This window comes from Dipodomys ordii, unplaced genomic scaffold (assembly GCF_000151885.1).
Source record: "Dipodomys ordii isolate 6190 unplaced genomic scaffold, Dord_2.0 Scaffold1, whole genome shotgun sequence".
NCBI classification, from domain to species: Eukaryota; Metazoa; Chordata; class Mammalia; order Rodentia; family Heteromyidae; genus Dipodomys; species Dipodomys ordii.
Window position 1 is genome coordinate 66,784,934 of NW_012267217.1, and position 21,343 is coordinate 66,806,276.

Genomic DNA, 21,343 nt, shown 5'->3' on the forward strand with positions numbered 1-21,343 from the left:
CATTTAAATGAGCTAAAAGTGCACAAGACTTACTAAATGATGCCAACTTCCAGTCAACCCTTGGCCTGTTCAGAAAACAGTCAGGCACCAGTGGCTCACACCTGTAATCCTAGCTACTCAGAAAGTTGTGATCTGAGGATTATAGTTCAAAGCCAGCCCAGGCAGGAAGATTTGTGAGACTCATCTCCAATTACCCAGAAAAAAAGCTAGAAGTAGAGCTGTGGTTCAATTGATGGACCCCTAGCCTTGAGTGACAAAGCTGAAGGCATGGGACCCAGGCCCTGAGTTCAAGCCCCAGTACTGGCACAAAACAAAAAGAAGGTGGAGGGGTGGGAGTGAGGAAGGAAGGAACGGTGGGCGGGAGGGAGGAGGAAGGGAGGGAAGGAAGAAGGAGGGAGGGAAGGAGGGAGGGAAGGTAGAAGGAGGGAGGGAAGAAGGGAGGGGATTCTGCCCAGTGCACGGAGGAGCTAAGGGACTGGCAGGCTCAGTGCTGCCTCTTTGTGTGGCCTGGCCAGCATCCATAGGCTTCTTGGGCTGACCTGCTGTGACCTTGTGGTTTTCTAGGTAAGAACCAGAGGAGAAGCGGCAATGGGGAAGAAACTGGACCTTTCCAAGCTCACGGATGAGGAGGCAGCGCACATCTGGGCGGTGGTTCAGCGGGACTTCGACCTCAGAAGGAGAGAAGAAGAAAGGCTGGAGTGAGTGTGGGCCTGAGCCGTGGAGCTCCGGTTCTCGTAGGGCTGAGTGGCCGTGTCCGCTCCTCGGGGGCCAGGGGTGGGTGTGGGGCAGAGGTGGGGAAAGGCGTGAACAGGAAACCGTGGTCTAGGGAGCGGCTCTACCCTGAGGATTAAAAAGAGCCACCTGTTGCTAAGCTTCCATTCCCATTCTTCCCGTCTTGCCACTGGGACAGCAGGAGGGGCTCCCTCCCCCAGGGGGACCCCAGCCTCGTGTACAGGGGGGCACCTGGCATAACAGGAGCAGAGTGAGCAAGAGGCGGAGAGGAGATCTGAGACCTGAGGCACACGGGGGGGATGGAGGCCAAGGGTCCTCCTCTGAGTCCCGGCTGGCAGTGAGCTACAGAGATATGGTCGGTGGGCGCAGAAGGCGGCACCAGCATGTTTGCTTTGCCCAGGGATTGGATGTGGGGTCTCCAGAAAGGGAGGTGTTAAAGGTGACTCCAAGGTCACGGCTTGAATCACTGAGCAGAGAGCGTTGAGGTCAGCTCTCCTGGAGCAGGAGCAGGCGTGGTTTCAGACGTGCTGGTGTCAGGTGTCCACGCACAGTGGCCGCACGCGAGCCGTGGCTGTACACAAGCAGTGGGCCCACACTAACAACAGGCGTACATGAGCAGACATGAACAGCAGCTATACACAAACAGGTGTACCCAAACAGTGGATGTACATGAACAGCAAGTGTACACGAGCCGTGGCTGTACACAAGCAGCGGGCCCACACTAACAGCAGGGTTATGCTAACAGTGGGTGTAGAACATTCTCTGGAGCACAGAACACAGCACTGGTGGTCTTGGTGTTCATTCCAGGGACTGCTCTCTCTCCATAAGGTAAACTATAAATTTATAACCTAAGAAACACAAGTCTCTCCCTCACAACTCTGGCCGTCTGCGGAGCTAAAGTCAGGACAGCCCCAGGGCGGGCTCAGCCTGCCAGCCCCAGGGAGAATATACTTCCTGGTCTCTCCCAGTTGTCTGAATTCCTTGGCTTGTGGCCTCTTCCTCACATCTGAGCCCATCAGCCATGCGTCTTACGATCTGTCTTTCTGTTACAAAGAGATTTGCCATCTGAGTCACCCAAGAGAAACTTGTGTCTTGGGAACCCAGTTTCCATCCATTTCCTGTCTTTCCTTTTTTCCTTTCAATGGCAGAGGAGAGACACCACCCTCCTGGTGGGTTAGCCTGTCCTGGGCTCCGCCAGGAGCCAGCAGGGGGCGCTGTAGCAGGCCGCTCTGTGGTGTCTGCTGGAGGCTGAGGGATTAGAGAGGGGCTCCCGAAAGGCCTCAAGGGCCCTCAGGGGGGAAGAGGTTGTGCTCCTATGTTTGTGTCATAAAGGACTGCACTAGAGGCCTGTCTGGTCAGGTGCAAAGCCACAGCGGCCTGCAGGTGGGTGAACACAGTTCCAGCTGGCTGCACTGCGGGAGGTGGAGAGTCCCCGAAACAGAAAGCGGTTCCTGGTTCTTCTTGTTTCTGTTACTCTGGGTCTTGTCCACTGTCCTGTTACACCTGCCACTGTAGGTTCAGCTGCCTCCACCCAAGAGAAGCCTGTTTGCAAGTCTGGCCTGACTCCAGGAACAAAAAATGAGGTCATGAGACAGACGGGCAGACAGACATATGAGTTCCTAGGTCAGAAAACATTACTTACATATTTCCCAGAGCAGACAAAACCGATGCTCTAAAAGGGTAGAATTGAATGATGATACAAAGACTCCGGATTCTGCAGGGAGCCTCACAGGCTCACACCTGTAACCCCAGCTACTCAGGAGGCTGAGATTTGAGAATCAGAGATTGAGGTTCAAAGCCAACATAGACATTCAGATTTGAGATAGTCTCATCTCCAGTGGAGCAGCAAAAAGCCAGAAGTGGAGGAATGGCTTAAGTGGCAGAGCACCAGCCTTGAGCCCAAAGGCCAAATAAGAGCTCAAGGCCCTGAGTTCAAGCCTCAGTACCAGCACACACACACACTCCAAAAGACGTGACCCTTGGTGTGCAGCCTGGTCCAGCCTGGCAAGGAGCGGCGAGGGGCTCTCAGGAAGGGGATTGGGGAGCACAGTACCTTGCCCCAGCCCTGGAGTGACCCGAGCCTGCACTGAGGATCGGGGAGCGAACTGCTCCCAGGACAGGGGACAGGCCCGGCCTGACCGCTCAGGACACCGGGCCTCAGGAAAAAGACATGCTTGGTTCGGATGCTAAGGGGGTTGGCTTTGGAAAGCGATTTGGGACAGAACTAGCTTCTTCCCACCCCTGCCCCGTCCCGTGTTGAGTCTCGCTGTGGGTGAGCCCTGAGACTGTGCGGACAGTCACGTGCCAGGACAGCCACCGAAAGCCAAGTCTGCCGGCTGGGCGTGTCGGGTACTCCACCGTGGTGAGGACGGAAAGAGCGGGCTTTGATGAAAGCAAGGGTAGCGTTGGGTTGCTTACTGCAGCGCCCGTTAGGAACGGTGCCATTGGGAAGACGTTGACTTGAGCAGCTCTCGAGGCACTATTGAGTGAAAAAGAAGGAGGGTTCCTTTCATTTTGCTCTTAAAAAAAAAAAAAAAGATGACCAGCGGCATCTCATCGCGTTCACAGGCCTAACTCAGCACTCATTGCTCGATTTGAGTCCATCCTTCTCGGTCTCCTCTGAATGACCTTCCTCACCTTCAAACGTATTTGCTCAGGGCAGGCCCTGCGCCCTGCGCCCTGCGCCCTGCGCCCCGGGCCAGCTTCTGTCTTCACCCCGGGAGCGGTCATCCCGTGCCCAGTGACCTCATCGCCTCCAGGAATTTGGGCTTTGCTAGGCTCTGTGGATGTTGCGCATTGCTGGGTTTGGTTTGGTTTTGTTTTGTTGGAAGTGCTGAGGCTGGCCCCCAGGCCCTTGTCCTTGCCACCCTCTACCTTGGGGGCCAGCGTCCCCCAGGAGTGTGAGCAGCACTGGCCGCTCCGCGGCCTGCACCTCCCATGGGGGCCCTTCGTGTGCAGATGGATTTCTCTTGGCCTTGGTAGCGATGGTGCCTCGTGGCCCCTGGCTCCAAGGCGGTGGGACAGCTGGCGTCCAGGAGCGGGCTTCACCTTAGATCGGCTGACTCCGGCCGCGGGTGCGTGCCCGGCCCTCTGTCAGGCGCCTCGTCCGCACCCTTGCGAGCATCGTCCTGGCTGCTGAGGTCACGCACGCAGGGTTCCGGCTGTCCTCCCACACTGAGTCAGCGCACCTGGGAATGTGCCCAGCACAGCTGCTGCCCGCCGCCCCTCAGTGCCAGCCCAGGTCAGGCCCACTCGCATCCCTCAGTGACACAGAGGACACCCGTGCTGGCTGTCCCCACTCCCCCCCACCCCCGCACCCTCCCTACCCCAGCATCACCTGATCAAAATCAGAACCAGTGGGGCACTGGTGGCTCACACCTGTCATCCCAGCTACCCAGGAGGCTGAGATCTGAGGATCATGGTTTAAAGCCAGCCCGGATAGGAAAGTCCGTGAAAGTCTCACCTCCAATGAACCACCCGAAAACTGGAAGTGGCGCCGTGGCTCAAGTGGCAGAGCACCACCCTTGAGCTGAAGAGCTGAGGGACAGCGCCCAGGCCCAGAGTTCAAGCCCCATGACAGACAAAAAAAAGAAGCAGGTCGTGTCACACCCCCGCTCAGAATCCCTGACTGCACATCCTCCGCGGACCCTCCCGAGCCCCACCCCAAAGAGACCCCACCCCTGCTGGGACGTGGCTGTCTCCCGTCCCCCCGGCCCCGCAGCGTCTAGGGAACACCATGCCAGTTCCTCATTCAGCCTCAGGACGTTGGAGCCCTGGGGACCACGCGTCGCCGGCGCCTGGCACAGGTCCGCGCTGTACCAGCGGAGTTCACGCCACCCACCACTACTCAATCCTGTGACATGAGGCTGTTTCACCCCTGTTCACGGAGGACGCCCCGGGGTGCGAGCTGCTGTGGGGGTCACCACCCCGCATCTCTCTTACCCATGAGGCTTCCGATGGGCAGTACCTGGCTTGGACTCAGCGCCTGCCCTTTGTTAGGCGGACACTCTACAGCGGAGCCACACTTCCCACAGGCTGTCTCGAATCTAGGGTCCCGGGTTCTACCCAGGCATGGCCCTGGCCTGTGATCTTCCTCTCTGAGGCTTCCCATGGCTTCTGGGTGACAGGCCAGAGCCACCATGTCCAGCCTCTGTCCACACGGTGGAGTCCCTCGGCCCTGTCTGCCCAGGCCGTCCTGGAATGGTCACCCCAATCTCAGCCTCCGTGGGGCTCAAGACCACAGGCACAGGCCAGGCCCACAGCAGGTTGAAAAGAAGTCGTGTAACATCCTGCCAGAGCTAGCCTCAAACTGTGATCCTCCCATTCTCAGCCCCCTGAGTGGCTGGGATTACAGGGTTGACTACTGGTGCCCAGCCTGCAAAATGCTTTATTACATCCAAAGTAATTAACAGTAATTCCTTACTTCAAACGTTTGATCCGTGTTCAAATTTCCCCACACATCCCCAGCCAAGGTCTAGACCTTTTGCTTAGTTACTGTTTCCTTCTCTCTGAGCCCGGGTGAGGCTGGATTTCAGGTTTCTCCTCCCCAGGATTAAGGACTGCCCTCCGTGCCTGGCTCAGGCTGGCGTGTCTATTAAGTTTTTTTTTTGAACTGTAGACTCCTTCCTCGCATCCCTCTCTCTCTTTGAAAGCTTGTTTATAGCACAGCGCTGGTTGTTTGGTTTGTAGATTGTTGTGTCCCTGTGATATTTTCGTGGCGCTCCTCCGTCCCCTGCCACGCCCCACGGTCTGAGCTGGGGCTCGGAAGCCTCTCCCCTTCCAGGTGCTCCACGTCCCACTGTGCGGCTTGGGATCTGAAAAGTGTTTTAAGTACAGGAAAGGCCATCCCATGCTGCTTGTTGTTGTTGTTGTTTTGATGTTTTGTTGTTTTTTCAGTCATGGGCTTGAACTCTGGGCTTGGGCACTGTCCCTCAGCTCTTCAGCTCAAAGCGAGCGCTCTACCACTGGAGCACCACTTCCGGTTTTCTGAATGGTTTATTGAAGATAAGAGTCTCATGGACTTTCCTGCCCAGGCTGGCTTTGAACTGCGATCCTCAGATCTCAGCCCCCTGAGTAGCTAGGATGACTGACAGGCATGAGCTACCGGGGCCCAGCTGTTATTTTTTTATATAAATGAACCTTGGTGGGAACGCCTCTCCCTTTCCTGGAAGCACCTAGAATTCCTGGGGCTCCCCCTTCCTGGACCCAAGCCCAGAGGATGCCCCAGCCCGCACCACAGGGAGCTGGAGTCTGTGCTGTCATTTAAAGTTCCTGCCTATGGAGGCTGCCGGCAGCTCCCAGCCTCAGTGACTCAGCCCTGGGCTCCAGACCCTGAGCAGAACAGCCCGTCTTGCGAGGCCTCAGCCCACAAAGCAAATATTAGGCCTGCGGAGCTTCCCCAAAAGACAAACAGGTGTGACGCGGATTTGCCCCCCCACAAACACACAGTCATTCCTGGGAATCTGAAAGCGCTCTCAGGTGAGCCCTGGGCAAACGGCTGGATTAAAAATAAGCAGTCTGTAGCCAGGCACACCCACACGGGGGCGGGGGGGGGGGGGAGAGGGAGGGAAAGAAGAAGAAAGAAAGAAAGAGAGAGAGAAAGAAAGAAAGGGGGTAAGAGAGAGGAAGGAAGGAAGGAAAGAAAGAAAGAAGGGTGGGAGGGAGGGAGGGAGGGAAAGAAGGAGGGAGGAAAGAAGGAAGGAAGGAAGGAGAAGGGAAGATAGGAAGGAAGGAAGAAGCGAAGGAGGGAGGGAGGGAAGGAAAGGAAGGAAGGAAGGAAGGAAGGAAAGGGAAGAAAGAAGGAAAGAGAGAAAGAGGGGTTAAGAAAGAGGAAGGAAGGAAGGGCTGGGAAGGTGGCTCAGTGGTAGAGTGCTTGTCTTGTATGCACTGAGTTTGATTCCTCAGCACCACATAAACAGAAAAAGCCAAAGGTGGCGCTATGGTTCAAGTGGTAGAGCACTAGCCTTGAATTGAAGAGCTGAAGGACAGCACCCAGGCCCAGAGTTCAGGCCCCACAACTGACCAAAAAAAAAAAAAGTCAGTAACAGAAAGAGGAAGGAAGGAAGGAGGAAGAAAGGAAGGAAGGAAAGGAAGGAAGAAAGGAAGGAAGGAAGGAAGGAAGGAAGGAAGGGGAAGGGAAAAAGAAAGGAGGGAGGGAGAGGGAGGGAAAGAAGGAGGGAGGGAGGAGGGAAAGGGGAAAGAAGGAAAGAAAGAAAAAGAAAGGAAGAAAGGAAGGGTGGGAGGGAGGGGAAGGAAGAGGAAGGAAGGAAGGAGGGAGGGAGGGAAAGAAGGAGGAAGGGAGGGAGGGAAAGGAGAAAGAAAGAGAGAGAAGGAGGGAGGGAGAGAGAGGAAGGATGGGAGGAGGGAGGGAGAGGGGGAGAGGAGCTCTGCGGGTCTGCTGATCTGGCCCCAGCCCCGCAGGGAGGAGTGCTGGGCTGGGCTGGGCTGGGCTGGGACAGGAAGTCAGCTGCCTGGGGTGTGCAGATGCCATCAGGGCTGGAGCTCGCTGCGGCGCCTCTGAGCTGCGGCTGTGGCTGTGGCTGTGGCCTGTCCTTCACACACACACACACACACACACACACACACACACACACACACACGGCCACCCACGTCCTGCCCCACTCACAGGCCACCCCTCCTCGGAGCTCCCATCAACCCATCCCATCGCCCACGGTGTTCATTCAGGCCTTCCGGGGATCCGCTCTCCAGTCCCCGAGGAGCCTTAGCTCTGTTTCCTAAGGGGGAGGGCGAGTGGGTTGGGGGACACAGAGTCCACACTTTGTGTCTGAGACGCCTGGCTCCTGGCTAGGGGTAAAATCTCAGTGCAGCCTCTGGAATCTGGGGACCTGCTGCTCGAGTCAAGCAGAGCAGTGTCCCCGCCACCAAGGCAGGTCCATGTCCCTGGCCTCCGTGTCCCCGGCCTCCGTGTCCCCGGGCCTCCGTGTCCCCAGGCCTCAAAGCTGCTTTGTGGCAGAGCAGAAGCAGTTTGCACTGGAACGTGGGTGGCTGGGCATGTGAGCTGGGGTGAGGGGGTTTTTCGGGCCCCCCCGTGCCCACCAGGGCCTCACAAGAACAGCGAAGAGGGAAGGGAGGACCAGGACAGTCCCTGGGGACCTGGGGATCATGGCGCAGCGGGCCCTGGCACAGGTGGAAAGGGAGCAGAGTCTCCCCAGGTCCTGTTCCAGCCGGAAACCCCCAGAGACCTGAGGCAAGGGTGCCGGAGGCCCAGCCTGGCCTTGGCGAGGTTGCGCTGGCCTGCTTCTGGAATGCATCCTCCTCCACTGGGTCACCCACAGCCTGGTGCCCCCTTTAGCATGACAGCCCAGCTCCTTTCCTGTTCTTTGCGGGGGAGGGAGGGAGAGTGTATTCACGTGTCTTCGTGATCAAAGTGATCAGCGTCACCCATTCTTCTTGTCCAAGCAAAGGAATGTAGTTGGTGTATTTTGGACACACAACTGACACTTCACCCTGCACCCACCCCTCCATTCCATCCCACCCTTTGAGCAAAGAAACTAAAGCATAGGTTGGGGCCTTGTGATCTCCCCATCAGCCACTTGCTGCCTCGGACACCATCTTTTCCCAGAGTTCCCACTTCAGTTGGATAGGTGGAGGAGTGGAGGAGTCCAAGCACTTCAGCACACACCTGGAATCCCAGCTGCTCAGCAGAGAGGTCAGACCTGCCTTAGGTAGGAGGGTCAAGGTCTCTCAGGAGACACTGCCACCACGCTCACCTGCTTTGGTCGCTAAGAATGGATTCATGCTATATCTCCTCCAAAAATAAAAACACTCTGTGTGGATGACGCCCTCCGAGACCCACTGCAAGGAACGTACTCATTTTTATCGGGGGTACATTTTCCAGCCGTTCAGTGTGGTGCTCACCAGGATGCTGTGTATGTGTGGTCCAAGACTGGTTATTCTAGAATAATGCTGGTTTGCCTGGGACTTCTGGGTGCTGGGTAACTGCTCTGGAATGGAGCCAAAGCAAGCACTCCACCCCTACCCTGCTCAGCAGGAACAGCCCGGGGCCTGTCACCTGGCATTGCCTGGGGACTCCGTGACCCTATGACAGGCCCAGGGCCCTGCCACCCCGCGCAGGCCCAGCTGTAAAGGCCACAGAAAGGCCAGTGCACTGCCGCTCGTTCCTACAAGTCCAGCCTCCAACACTGGTCCACCGAGAAGCACAGGACCGGAGTTGAGATGAATTGGTCCCACCCCGAGAGGGAGAGTGGCATGGAGTTGGCACTGTGGGTCAGGGTGGCTGTGATGCTTCTGCCCAACTCTGAGTCACAGATTCCTGCAGAGGAGAGAGGACGAGTGTGTGTGTGTGTGTGTGTGTGTGTGCACATATGTGCGTGTATGCGTGTGTGTGTCTGATTTCATATATGCACACATTCAAAGCCTGATGCACAATATATCTGCATAGTGTGTGTGTGTGTGCGTGTGCGTGTGTGTGCGTGCGTGTGTGTGTGTGTGTGTGTGAGTGTGCGTGTGTGGCTGGAGGGGTGGAGTCCTGGGGCTTGAACCCTAGGTCTAGGTTCTGTCCCTCGGTTTTTGTGCTCAAGGCTAGTGCTCTACCACTTGGACCACAGTTCCACTTCCGGCATTTGGGTGGTTAATTGGAGATAAGAGTCTCCAGACTTTCTTGCCGCGGGCTGGCTTTGAACCGGATGCACAGATCTCAGCCTCCTGAGTAGCTAGGGTGACCGGCGGGAGCCACTGGCGCCCGGCAGCTCTGTGTTTATTTTCCCGTTTTCCACAGGGAGTTGAAGGACAAGATCAGGAAGCAAGCCTCCAGGAGGGAGCTGCTGTCCGACACGGCGCATCTGAACGAGAGCCTCTGTGCCCACTGCCTGCAGCCCTTCCAGCTCCTCGCCAGCGGCCGGAGGCAGTGCCAGGCCTGCGGCCTCTTCACCTGTGGGAGCTGCGGGCAGGCCCAGGCCGAGGCGCAGGGCTGGCTTTGCGGCCCCTGCCGCCTGGCGAGGTGAGCCGGGCCGCCCCGCGGCTGTCCCCCCTCCCCCCTCCCCCCGCCCCTGGCTTCACTCGGGCGGGGCTGGCTCGGGGGAGGAGGCGGGCAGGGGAGCGTGGGGCACACCTGGGCACCCCTGGCAGCACCCCGGCCCGGCTCCTCTCCACGCAGGGTGGTGCAGATGGGCTCTCTGGGATGGTACTACGAGCACGTGAGAGCCCGCTTCAAACGCTTCGGCAGCGCCAAAGTGATCCGGTCCCTCTGCGGGCGGCGGCAGGGGCCAGGTGAGCAGGGGCGACTGCGGTGGGGGGGGGGGTACTCCTGTGTGCTAACACCTCCGAGGCAGGGAGGAGGGACGGGGGAGGACTGACCTATCCATTCTTTTTCTTTCCTGTGTGTGGTGTATGCGTGCGTCCGAGTGTGAATGTGTGTGTGAGTGCGTGTGTGTACTGGGGCTTGAACTCAGGGCCTTGCACTCGCTTTTTTGCTTCAGGCTGATGCTCTACCACTTGATCCACAACTCCACTTCTGGCTTTTTGCTGGTTAATTAAAGAGTCTCAGGGACTTTCTTACCCAGGCTGGCTTTGAACTGTGATCCTCAGATCTCAGCCTCCTGAGTAGCTGGGATGACAGGCGGGAGCCACTGGGTCCCTCCAGCCTGTCTGTTCTTGCTTCCTGTGTCCTGTCTGAGGCCTGTTACCTCTGGCCCACGGGTTCTCTCTGACCCCCTGAGAGTTCCCACTGGGTGCTGGCATCCCTACTATTTGAAGCTGTGTTTCTTCCAGAACTTCACATCAAGGTGAGGACTCACGCTGGCTTTCCCTATCACAGCTGCTAATGGAATCTCTATACATGGCGTCCCCTACACCAATAGCTTAGAGGCCTGGATGCTTCTGAGGAAGAACCAGGCGCTGGTGGCTCACTCTTTAATCCTAGCTACTTAGAAAGCTAAGATTGGTGAGTCAAGGTTGAAAACCAGCCCAGGCGAGAAAGTCCACCAGCCTCTGTTCTCCAATTTAACTGGCAAATAGCTGGGCTAGAGGCATGGCCAAAACAGCTGAGCAGAGCCATGAGCAAGTAGGTGAAGCAAGCAGTCAGGGCTCTGAGTTCAAACCGCTCAGTACTAGTATACTGATAGGAGAGAGAGGGAGGGGGAGAAGAAGGAGGAAGAAGAGGAGGTGGAGGAATATGAGGAGGAGGAGGAAGAAGAGGAGGAGGAGGAGGAAGAAGAAGAGGAGGAGGAGGAAGAAGAGGAGGAGAAGGAAGAAGAAAGAGAGCTAAGCTGCACATGGTGTAATCTTCACCACTGTAGATGTAGATTGGCGTTCTTGGTTCAAGGCCAGCCCAGGCATAAAGTTCTATGCTCTCCATTTCAACCAATGGCTGGACATGATAGCAAGCTCAAAAATCACAGGTCAGGTGGGCCAGGCATAAAATAAGACTTTACATAGAAAATAACTGAGGAGCCGGGCACTGCTGGCTCACACCTGTAATCCTAGCTACTCAGGAGGCTGAGATCTGAGGATCATGGTTCAAAGCCAGCCCAGGCAGGAACGTCCATGAGACTCTTATCTCCAATGAACCACCAGAAAACCAGAAGTGGTGCTGTAGCTCAAGTGGTAGGGCACTCATGTTGGAGCTGAAGAGCTGAGCCAGGCCCAGAGTTCAAGCCCCACAACCAACAACAAAAAAAAAAAAAACAAGCTAAGGGACCGACCCAGACCAGCCCTGAGTTCCAGTCCCATACTGGAGCAGCCTCGTCCCTGACTGGATCCATGCTGCTGCACTGGGCCTGGCCCCGCACGCGGGCTGAGCAGCCCGAACTGCCCAGGTGACACCCTGTGCAGGGCTGAGCACCTGCGTAGTACCTGCCAGGCTTCGTGTCTAGGAACACCCAGAGCAGATGTGGAGCTTCTAAGTCACGGTGTCCCCCCTGTGTGCTGTCCCTTGTCCCTTGTAGCCAGTTGACAGAGAGGAGAAAGTTGGGCACAACCAGGCCTAGGGTTTCAAAATGGTCACCACTGGTGGCCAGAAGGTGGCGCTGTGAATCAGGGAAAGCAAACCACCAACAGCGCTGCCCCTGCCAAGGTCCCACTTCCAGCCCGGCCTGGGCCACAGTGGTCTCTGTCCTCACCCCACACTCTGGGCTCTGACTCCTGCTGGAGCATCCTGAATACAGAACAAGGAAATAGTGCTGCTAGGAAGCGGGGGGGGGGGGGGGTCTAAAGTGAATCTTGCAAAACCTGACAAGGTCCAGTGCAGACCTGTTTCAGCTGGTGATGGGTTGGTCTTCTCTGATCTTCCACCCAGGCATGCAGGCTCTGCCTCCAGGGCCTCTGGGTAGGGACCCTGAGGGCCTTCCTGTAGTACTTGTAGACACAGTTAGTTTGCCCTACAAAGGGCAGAGCCAGCCAACAATGATGGTCTTTGTGTTCCAATGGCTCTTTCTTGTGTTACCCCCCAAGTAAGGTCAGGAGCCCCCATTCTAAGTCAGGAGCGTGGACCATGGAAGATGCTTCCGTGGCTCTTGTTTTGTTTAGCACGGATGGACCAGACAGGTGATCAGCATGGCTCAAAGCCTTGTCCCAAGCCATAGCTGGAAGGATCCCAGAGAACTTGAGGCGCCCCACTGCCCTGTCACCCCAACAGGCCCGCCTCCGCCCCTCCTGCCCTCCCTGCACGCAGGCAGAATTCCTACCTCAGGGTGGATTCTGGGGACAGATTCTCTAAGTGATGTTCGGATCGGCCGTGGGGGCCAGCCGTGGCCCTTCTCTGCAGTGGATGAAGTTGGTGGGAGCTGGGCTGACTGGCTGGATATGAATAAGGAAGAAGTGGGCGTGAGGGGGAGCAGGAGAGAGCAGGCAGGAGGCAGGTGGGCAGGTGAGTGGTTAGATGGGTGGATGGATAGATGGGCAAGTGGGTGAGTAGAAGGAGGGAGGGAGGGAGGGAGGGAGGGAAGGAGAGCGGGCAGGAGGGAGGGATGGGGAGGTGGTGGGTGAACGGATGGTCAGATGGATGGCTTCCTTCGGGTCTGGCTTTCCTGGGTGGAGACATAAAGCTGTCTGTTTCAGGCGAGCCTGAGCCATGTCCTGGAGAGGGAAGTGGGGACAGCGAACAGACAGACGAGGAGGGACAACTGGACATGGAGGCCCAGGCCCCAGCTCTTGGCAGCAGAGTAAGTCCTGCCCAGGCACCAGCCCCTCCCAGGCAGCCTCGCCTCCTCCAGACCCCACCGGGTCTCCACTGCCACCCCCAGGGCCAGCCTCCATGGCCGCTGCTTCCCCCAGCCCAGCGCAGACAGCGCCCCCCCCCCCCAGGCCAAGAGAATGGGAGCGGAGGTGTCCCTCAGAAGCTGGGAACAGGCCATGGGTGGGCTGCGCTGGGAGGCCCGGCCCGTGGACACGGTGTCCGGGCAGCGCTGGGAGGCCCGGCCCGTGGACACGGTGTCCGGGCAGTGCTGGGAGGCCCGGCCCGTGGACACGGTGTCTGGGCAGCCGGCGCCAGCCCGCGCCCCGCTGTGCAGGCGGCGCTCACAGGACAGCCGCAGGAAGCTGTGGACCTTGACCGCCAGCCACAGCCTTTCTTGTTCTTTACCGCCATGTGTTTTGATTTGTTTGGGGGGTGGAGACCGCTGGGTGGCCCCTGGTGCGGGGCAGGGTCACGCCACGGTGCCAGCTGGAGGGCAGGCAGCGCGGATTCTCTAGGAGTGACTGGGCCGTGGGAACCACGGGCGTCATTGCACGTGATCTGAATGGAGTCCTTTGCTCAGCTCCCAGAATGCGCCTGCCCGCAATGCCCCACGGGAATCGGTGTGAGGGGCGAGCTTAGCCGTAGGGAGGGAGGGATTTCAGAGTAACCCTGCTCTAGTTGAAGAACAGCAGCGGGGGACCCTGCCTGTGCACCCCAAAGCCAGCGCCTCGTGGCCCCACAGCACCCACTGCCCAGGCAGCGCCCATGGCTGCCAGCCACACCCCTCCAAGCTCAGCTGTGACTTAGGGGACAGCAGTCTCCTGGGGCAGGTGGACCCCTCACCCCTGAGGGCTCACCCTGGCTTGGTTTTAGTGTAGCGGTGGAGGCTGGTGGAGGAGGCCAAGGGGGGACAGGGAGGCTGGTGGAGGAGGCTGAGGTGGGGAGGGGGAGAAGTAGAGGAGGTCAAGGTGGGGAGGTGGAGGCTGGTGGAGGAGGCCTAGGTGGGGAGTGGGGGCTGGTGGACGAGGCTGGGTGGGGAGGGGGAGAAGTAGAGGAGGCCAAGGTGGGGAGGTGGAGGCTGGTGGAGGGAGGAGGCTGGGTAGAGACAGGGAGGCTGGTGGAGGAGTCTGAGGTGGGGACGGGGAGGCTGGTGGAGGAGGCCAAGGTGGGGATGGGGAGACGGGTAGAGGAGGCCAAGGTGGGGAGGGGGAGGCTGGTAGACGAGGCTGGGTGGGGACAGGGAGGCTGGCGGGGGAGGCTGGTGGAGGGAGGAGGTCAGCGGGGAGAGGGAGGCTGGTGGATGAGGCTGAGGTGGGGAGGGGGAGGCTGGTAGAGGAGGGCCAGTGGGGAGGCCGGTCTCCCGGCCAGGCTGCTCGGCCTCCAGTCCTCCTCATCTCACACCGCACAGCAAAGGCGCCTGCTGTCCTTCCACGACCTGGACTGTGAGGAGGACTCGGACACCACCCAGCCCTGCGGCCATGCCCCGGGCCTGTCCTGGGCCTCTGCCGAGCCACACAGCCTGCGGGTCAGTGGCCTCAAGGGCCTGGGGAAGGAAGTGGGGACAGAAGACCGGAACCTTCTCACCCATCCAAGGCTCACCCCGAGACTTTGGGGTGGGGGGCAGGCCAGGCGAAAGCCTGAGGCCGCACCAGGCAGACAGAGGCCCAGGAAACAGGGGACACATGGGACACAGGCCCTGCGCCCCGCGGCCACTGCAAGTGGAGCCCCCCAGGTCCCCACACCCAGCACAGGGCTGAGACCCCCAAAATCGCCGTCAGCCCACCCTCCGACCTTCCAGGGTCACTATAATAACAGCACAAACACCCCCCCAAACAGCTCCCAGCCCGAGACCTCACAGCAATGGTCTCTGGGGGAGTCCGAGCCCCAGAGAGCTCGGGCAGGAAGCCCAGTGCCCACGAGGCTCCCGGCTGACCGCCCCGTGTCCAGTCCCTGTCAGGAGAGCCCTGCGTGGGGGACGCCGCCTCCCAGGAGGCAGAGGTGCTGGAGGAGGTGGACTCGGGGGACCCCGGCGGACACCCGCAGCCACAGGAGCTTCTGGACAGCCTGGAACCTTCCCGGGTGGAGGCGCTTGCTGAGCCGTGCCCACCTGGAGACGCCCACAGGACAGCCCAGGGGACCGCTGGCATGCCCGGTGGGTGCCCTCGGTGGGGCGGGGACCCCCAGCCCACCCCAGCCCACCCCGAAGCCTGCTGGCTGGAGACACACTGGCTGCCTGAACAGCGAGCTGGTGCGACGCTCAGAAATGAAGTCAAAGCAGCTGCACACCCCTCCCCCATCCCTACTGCACCCCTCCCCCATCCCTGCTGCACCCCTCCCCCATCCCTGCTGCACCCCTCCCCCATCCCTGCTGCACCCCTCCCCCATCCCTGCTGCTGGGGGGGGGAGGGACATGCTGAGATCCCTGGTCACGCAATGCCAGGCAAGGCTGCGCGTGGTGATCGACCGCACACGGCGATTGGTTGACGGCTCGTGGTGATTGACAGCACAGGCCTAAGCACCCACCGCAGACCAGAGGTCCAGAAATAGGAGAAACAGTTGGCTCCATCTAATGATTGCGTCCAAAATGAAATTCTGGCTCTCTGCCTCTGCCCGGCATCAGGGAGCCTGTGCAAGCGCGGGCACCTACGGCAGCCTGGCAGGTCAGATCTCAGTGCTGGGCGGCCTTCCCAGCGGCGCCTGAGCACCACGGGTAGCCAGGGCGCGGGAGACCCCACGCCCCGTACCCTGTGACCTGAGGACCAAGACCTCATGGTCCTCACAGACCCTGGGGGCTTTGAGAAGGAGGGGTTCTCCCTCCCCCCCAGTGCAGAAGTGCTGACAGCCTGCAGGGCCTCGTGTCCCCTCCATGGCTGCAAGGGTGCCAGGAAGAGGCAGAGAGAGAATGAGGCGTGTGAGGGGCGGTGCCCAGCGAGCACACACGTGTGAGGGGCGGTGCCCAGCGAGCACACGCGTGTGAGGGGCGGTGCCCAGCGAGCACACGCGTGTGAGGGGCGGTGCCCAGCGAGCACACGCGTGTGAGGGGTGGTGCCCAGCGAGCACACGCGTGTGAGGGGCGGTGCCCAGCGAGCACACGCGTGTGAGGGGCGGTGCCCAGCGAGCACACGCGTGTGAGGGGCGGTGCCCAGAGAGCACACGCGTGTGAGGGGCGGTGCCCAGAGAGCACACGCGTGTGAGGTTGGCCCGAAGTGTCTTCTTCTGATTTTATGCCAGTCCTGGGGCTTGAGCTCAGGGCCTGCATGCTATCCCTGAGCTTTTCTGCTCAAGGCCACAGCTCCACTTCCAGCCTTTCAGTAGTTCATTGTAGAAGAGTCTCAGGGGCTTTCCTGCCCGGGCTGCGCCTTAACGGCTGCTGCCTGCTGAATCGTGAGGCTTAGTGACTTGAGTGTAGTCTCCTTGGGGTTGTGGGGGGGAGGGGGAGTCTGTGTTCTCTGCAGGGCCCCGGGCTGTGTCAAGGGGGCCATGTTCTCACTGGAACCCAGGCCATCCATTCCCATGGGAATCTGGGTGCCCCCTGGCAGGCGGCACTGGGTGGTGCCATCCCAGCCAAGTAGAAGCCCAGACAGTAATTTGGGTGAGGATGAGGATATGGCGGGGGGGGGGAGGGGGGTAGGAGGGAGGGGGCATGCGCCTACTTCCCCTAAGACCCAGGGAAAAGCACAATCCAACATGGAGGTTATGAATCATGGGTCTAAAGTGAAAAAAAAAAAACTGAGCCAGACACCAGTGGCTCACCCCTGCAATCCTAGCTACTCAGGAGGCTGAGATCTGACAGTCACATTTCAAAGCCAGCCAAAGCAGGAAAGTCCATGTGATTCTTATTCCAATTAATTACCAAAAATCCAGAAATGGAGCTGTGGCTTAAGTGGTAGAGTGCCAGCCTTGAGTGGGAAAGCTAAGGGACAGTGCCCAGGCCCTGAATTCAAGCCCTAGGACCAGGAGAGAGAGAGAGAGAGAGAGAGAGAGAAAGGCAGGGCAGAGCAGGGCAAATCACTGAGTAAGCACGGCAGTGGACAGACTTCCAAATCACCCCCCCTCATGGGAGTGTCCCAGCCCCTCCGTCCTCACACACTGGGACTTCGGGGTTTCTCGTAGTTCTGACTTCAGGTTTGCCCTGCGCACGTGCTAAGCCCCACCTCGAGGCTGGCAGTGGGGCTGCAGGAATCTGCTCAGCCCAGACACAGCTTCACCTGCTCCGAGCTGCCCTCAGAAGAGAACGCATCTCAGGTTTGTGTGCACAGTCTCTCAAGCCTCTCTTCCTCCTAAGGGACTCGTGCCTCAGAGAAGGGGCGGCTCCCCTCGCGGTACCTGGCTGATGTGGACACGTCGGATGAAGACAGCAGCCAGGCTCACAGGGCCGCCTCCCAGAATTCCAAGCGGAGAGACCGCTCTGCCACGGCAAGTCAGGTAACGGGACTCAGGAATCCATCTCCCTGCTTCCCGAGCCACGTCAGGAAAAAGCAAAGCTTCCCGTGCTTTGGAGCTATAACATTGCCCATTTCAGGAAGCTATCTCATGAAAACATGTGTCGTTTACTGAAAGTGAATTCACATACCATGAAGTTGATCTTTTAGTTCTCCAAAACAAATTACAAATAAGCCAGCTGTGATGGCACATGCCTGTAATTCAAGCACCCAGGAGGCTGAGGCAGGAGGATCTCAAGTTTAAGGCCAGCCGTGGCCACATATGGAGACCCTGTCTTTAAAAAATAAAATGTAATCCATCACCAGTGGCTCACGCCTGTAAGCCCAGCTACTCCGGAGATTGAGATCTGAGGATCACGGTTCAAAGCCAGCCTGGGAAGGAAATTCCATGAGACTCCTATTTCCAGTTAAGCACCAAAACGTTGGGGAACTGTGTTTCAAGTGGCATTGAGCAAAATAGCTCAGGGGCAGTGGCCAGACACTACTGAATTCGAGCCAGGACCAGTTTACACACACACACACTCCTGAGGATAACCCCAAAGAATTGAAAGCAGAGAATTGTAGCCACGATTCACAATGGCTAAAACGGGGCTACAAACCCCGAGTCCGTCCACAAGGAACAGATATGAAATGCATATGGACTGTTACTCAGCCTGGAAAAGGGGGGCTTTGGGCAGCCTGGAGGATGCGAACTACTCGTATGCCTCCTCGGAGTGATTCCCCAGCTACTTCCTGGATGTTCTCCACAGTTATTCCCAGTGCCTTTTATTTCCTTCAACCCCCCCCCATTGGCCAGGGGTCTATATGTGAGGAGAGCTGGTGGCCTGAGGGGCAGCAGCATCCTGGATGGCCTCTCCCATCAGACCACTGTCCCCAAACCCAGGATCACAGCCATGTCCTTGGGGCCAGGGCCAGGGCTCTGGTCGTGCCAAGGACAGTGCAGGCCATGGCGTAAGGGCCGCTTCCACAAGCTGGAACAGGAGGTGGGAGAGGAGCAGCCCAGGCCCTCCCTCTGGCCCTCCCCGGCCACAAGCTGGCTGGGCCAGGCCAACCCCGAAGCGCTGGCTGGCCTCATCATCTTCAGATTAGAACGGCCTGTGAACACCCACACCAGGTCTGTATTCCATTTGTGAACTGCAAATGCCAGTCTTGTTACATCCAGACTGCAAGCTAGGTGCTCATGGTCCGTCCTCTTCCCCTCACCCTCCCCCCCCCACCCTCAGGCTTTTCATTTTCACTAGACTTTTCTGCTCCAGAGGCTTGAGCCACAGCTCCACTTTTGACTTCTTGCTAGGTAATTGGAGATGAGACTCATGGACTTACCTGCCCAAGCTGGCTTCGAACCATGAACCTCAGATCTCAGCCTCCTGAGTAGCTAGGATGACAGATGTGAGCCACCAGCACTGGGCAAGAAAAGAAAATTCTGAAAGAAGTGAGAAGCAGGGGGACAGGGAGAAGCCCCTCTCGCTTGTTTTCTTCCCAGGCTGGAAGCCAAGGCCTCACACACATTAGGCAAATGCTCTACCACCAAGTGACAACCCAACCCTTGGTTTTATAAGACAGGGTCTTGCTAACCCAAGGCTGGTCTGGAACTCTCTTCCCCGTGATGGCTAGGATTAAAGGCATGTCCACATCTCCTGGCGTGTCCCAGAGAGAATGAAGCTGCTTGGGTTTTCCTTTGCAGAGGCCCCAAGAAGCTACTCTGGATTTGACTGACTTGATAGACACCAGACAGAAGCCAGGGTTGCACTGTGGCCCGTGCCCGGGCTGGCCTGCTGTCCCCGTTCCCACGGCCAGGGCCTCGTGGCAGGGCAGGACGGAGGCCCACTGAGCCAGCTTGCCAGTGCCTTCCACCCCTGGACCTTACACAGCCTCCTCCACCTCCAGCCCCAGCTCCCCGCCTCCTTCTAGACCCAGATGAGACCCCCCAACCAGCTTCTCCTGGGGGGCTGTCCTCCCTGGCCTCCGGCTGAATGCGGCATTTCAGTGGGCACTGACGGGGGAGGGGAAGCTCCCCTCCTACCCCAAGTCCCTGTGTGCGCCCCGTCTGCCGGGCCCAGAGGCCCCCGCCGAGTGCTCCCGGGTATTGATCACCCCAAATGGACCAGAGCCGTGTGGCCCGCACCCCAGCTGCCGCTCAAGGCCGGCCCAGGACCGCCACGCTGGGCTGGACATTTCCAGCGTACACCTCCTCTCACCCAGCACCGTGGAGATGGAACTAATTACCTGCCCAGCTGCGCAGTGTCTGGCGCTCCGCGGCGTCATTTCCCTCTCTGAGGGCCCGGCGAGACGAAAATTCAATAATTCAGGGAAAGATGCGCCTGGCAGGAGAAAGCACGCTAAGAGGCATTGATTTTTCCATCTCCGCCCGGGAGTTGAGAGGCTGGCGGGGCCGGGGGTCTGGTGACTCAGGATGAGATGCTCTGGCCGCTGAGGTCATCTGACCCCGGCGCTCACTAGCTCAGCACCCTGGCTTGGTCACCGGCTTAATTCACGCCTGGCTCTGCAGATCAGACTCACAGTGACCATGGCTGCCCCGCACGATGATCAGGTCACCACCTCTAGAACCTGGCCACTCCATGTGGCTCAACCTCTCGGCTCACCGCTGTCTCCTCCCCCCCACCCCACAACCATCGCCTTCTGCCTTTGTTCCGTTCCCAGGTTCTGCTTGGTGAGGTCAGATACGTCAGGGATATGTCAGATATGTCAGGCAGGCATCCACGGCTCACACCTGACATCCTAGCTACTCACAAGGCTGAGATCTGAGGATGGAGGTTCAAAACCAGCCTGAGCAGGACCATCTGGGAGACGCTTATCTCCAAAGAACCAGCAAAAAGCCGGAAGTGGAGCTGTGGTTCAAGGGATAGAGTTCCAGCCTTGAGTTTAAAAAGCCAGGTGAAAGTGTAGGCCCTGAGTTCAAGCCCCAGCACTGCCAAAATTTTTTGAAAGGAAAGAAAGGAGGAGAGGTTTCACGGCGAGCCCCAGCCGCGAGGCAGGCGGTGGCCGGGTGGGATGGGCCTCGGAGGTGGGCGCCGCGTCCCGGCCGAAGGCCACCGTTCCTCTGTCTCTGCTGCAGATCTCTGAGCTGAGCAAGCGCGTGTCCGCCGTGGAACAGCTGCTCACACACCTGGAGAGCATGGCCGTCCCGCCTCCCGCAGCCCAGGTAACTCCCCCTGCTGGCAGAGAGCGCAGGGCTGCAGCTCTGGCCGTGGAGGCCGTGACCAGAGGTTCCCAGCCCGGGCCGGACTCTGCACGGAGCTCAGAGAGCCAGAGCGTTCCTCCCCCACCCCACACGTGAGCCCCTTCCTCCCGGCCAAGCCAGGGCCACCCCATAGCCAGAGCCCCGAGGACTTCAGGCAGGAAAGAACCAGAAAGGGAACGAGAAATCAGAGCTGGGAGGAGCCTGGTGGAACCCACAGTGTGGGGCCTGGCCACACTGGGAAGGGGCCCCGGCGCCTCCTGGGTGAGGGCTTCAGGTACCACGTGCTTATAGTCAGATCATGGCCCAACTGTGCTACTTGAACTGTTCCCTGGTAGTTTACAAAGAGCAGAGCTTTGCTCCACTGTGGTTCTGGAGGCTGGCATTGCAGGCTGGCACCACAGGCTCTGAAGGATTCCCATTTCTGGGCCTTACCAGGAAAGAGGACTCCCATAAAAGAGACCCCAGACAATGCCGGGTGCTCCCCCATCAGCCCAATCTAATCAGCCTCCTCGTGTCCTGCTGAGAGGCCCAGGTGCGGGCCGTGCTGACCTAATAGCTAATAGGTTCATTCAGAGAGGAAATTGATCAGATGCCGGTGGGTGAGCGGGGCAGGGGCCGTGAGTAACTTCCTGCGCTCGGCTCTCCCGAGCAGTGTGGATGCCTGACCCCCAAGGGAGGGGTGAGGAGGAGGCGGCGGCCAGACCCAGCCACCGGCTGTGTGGGACCAGCTGAGGATGGGTGGGTAAAGTGCTCTCTGTCTTCAAGGCTGTATTCTCTGTGTGTGCCAGTCCAGGGCTTGAACTCAGGGCCTAG

At 58.8% G+C, this 21,343-nt stretch overlaps 1 protein-coding gene across 1 annotated transcript in view; it reads left to right on the forward strand.

Annotated features, from left to right (window-relative positions):
- The first annotated feature begins 588 nt into the window (after positions 1–588).
- Positions 589–21,343, forward strand: part of Mlph (melanophilin) — a 28,730-nt gene continuing 7,975 nt past the window's right edge. The window contains exons 1-6 of the mRNA XM_013037986.1: positions 589–698; positions 9,491–9,712; positions 9,869–9,981; positions 12,769–12,872; positions 14,834–15,038; positions 17,172–17,311. Of these exons, the coding sequence (XP_012893440.1) occupies positions 589–698; positions 9,491–9,712; positions 9,869–9,981; positions 12,769–12,872; positions 14,834–15,038; positions 17,172–17,311 (894 nt within the window). The remainder of the gene's footprint in view (positions 699–9,490; positions 9,713–9,868; positions 9,982–12,768; positions 12,873–14,833; positions 15,039–17,171; positions 17,312–21,343) is intronic.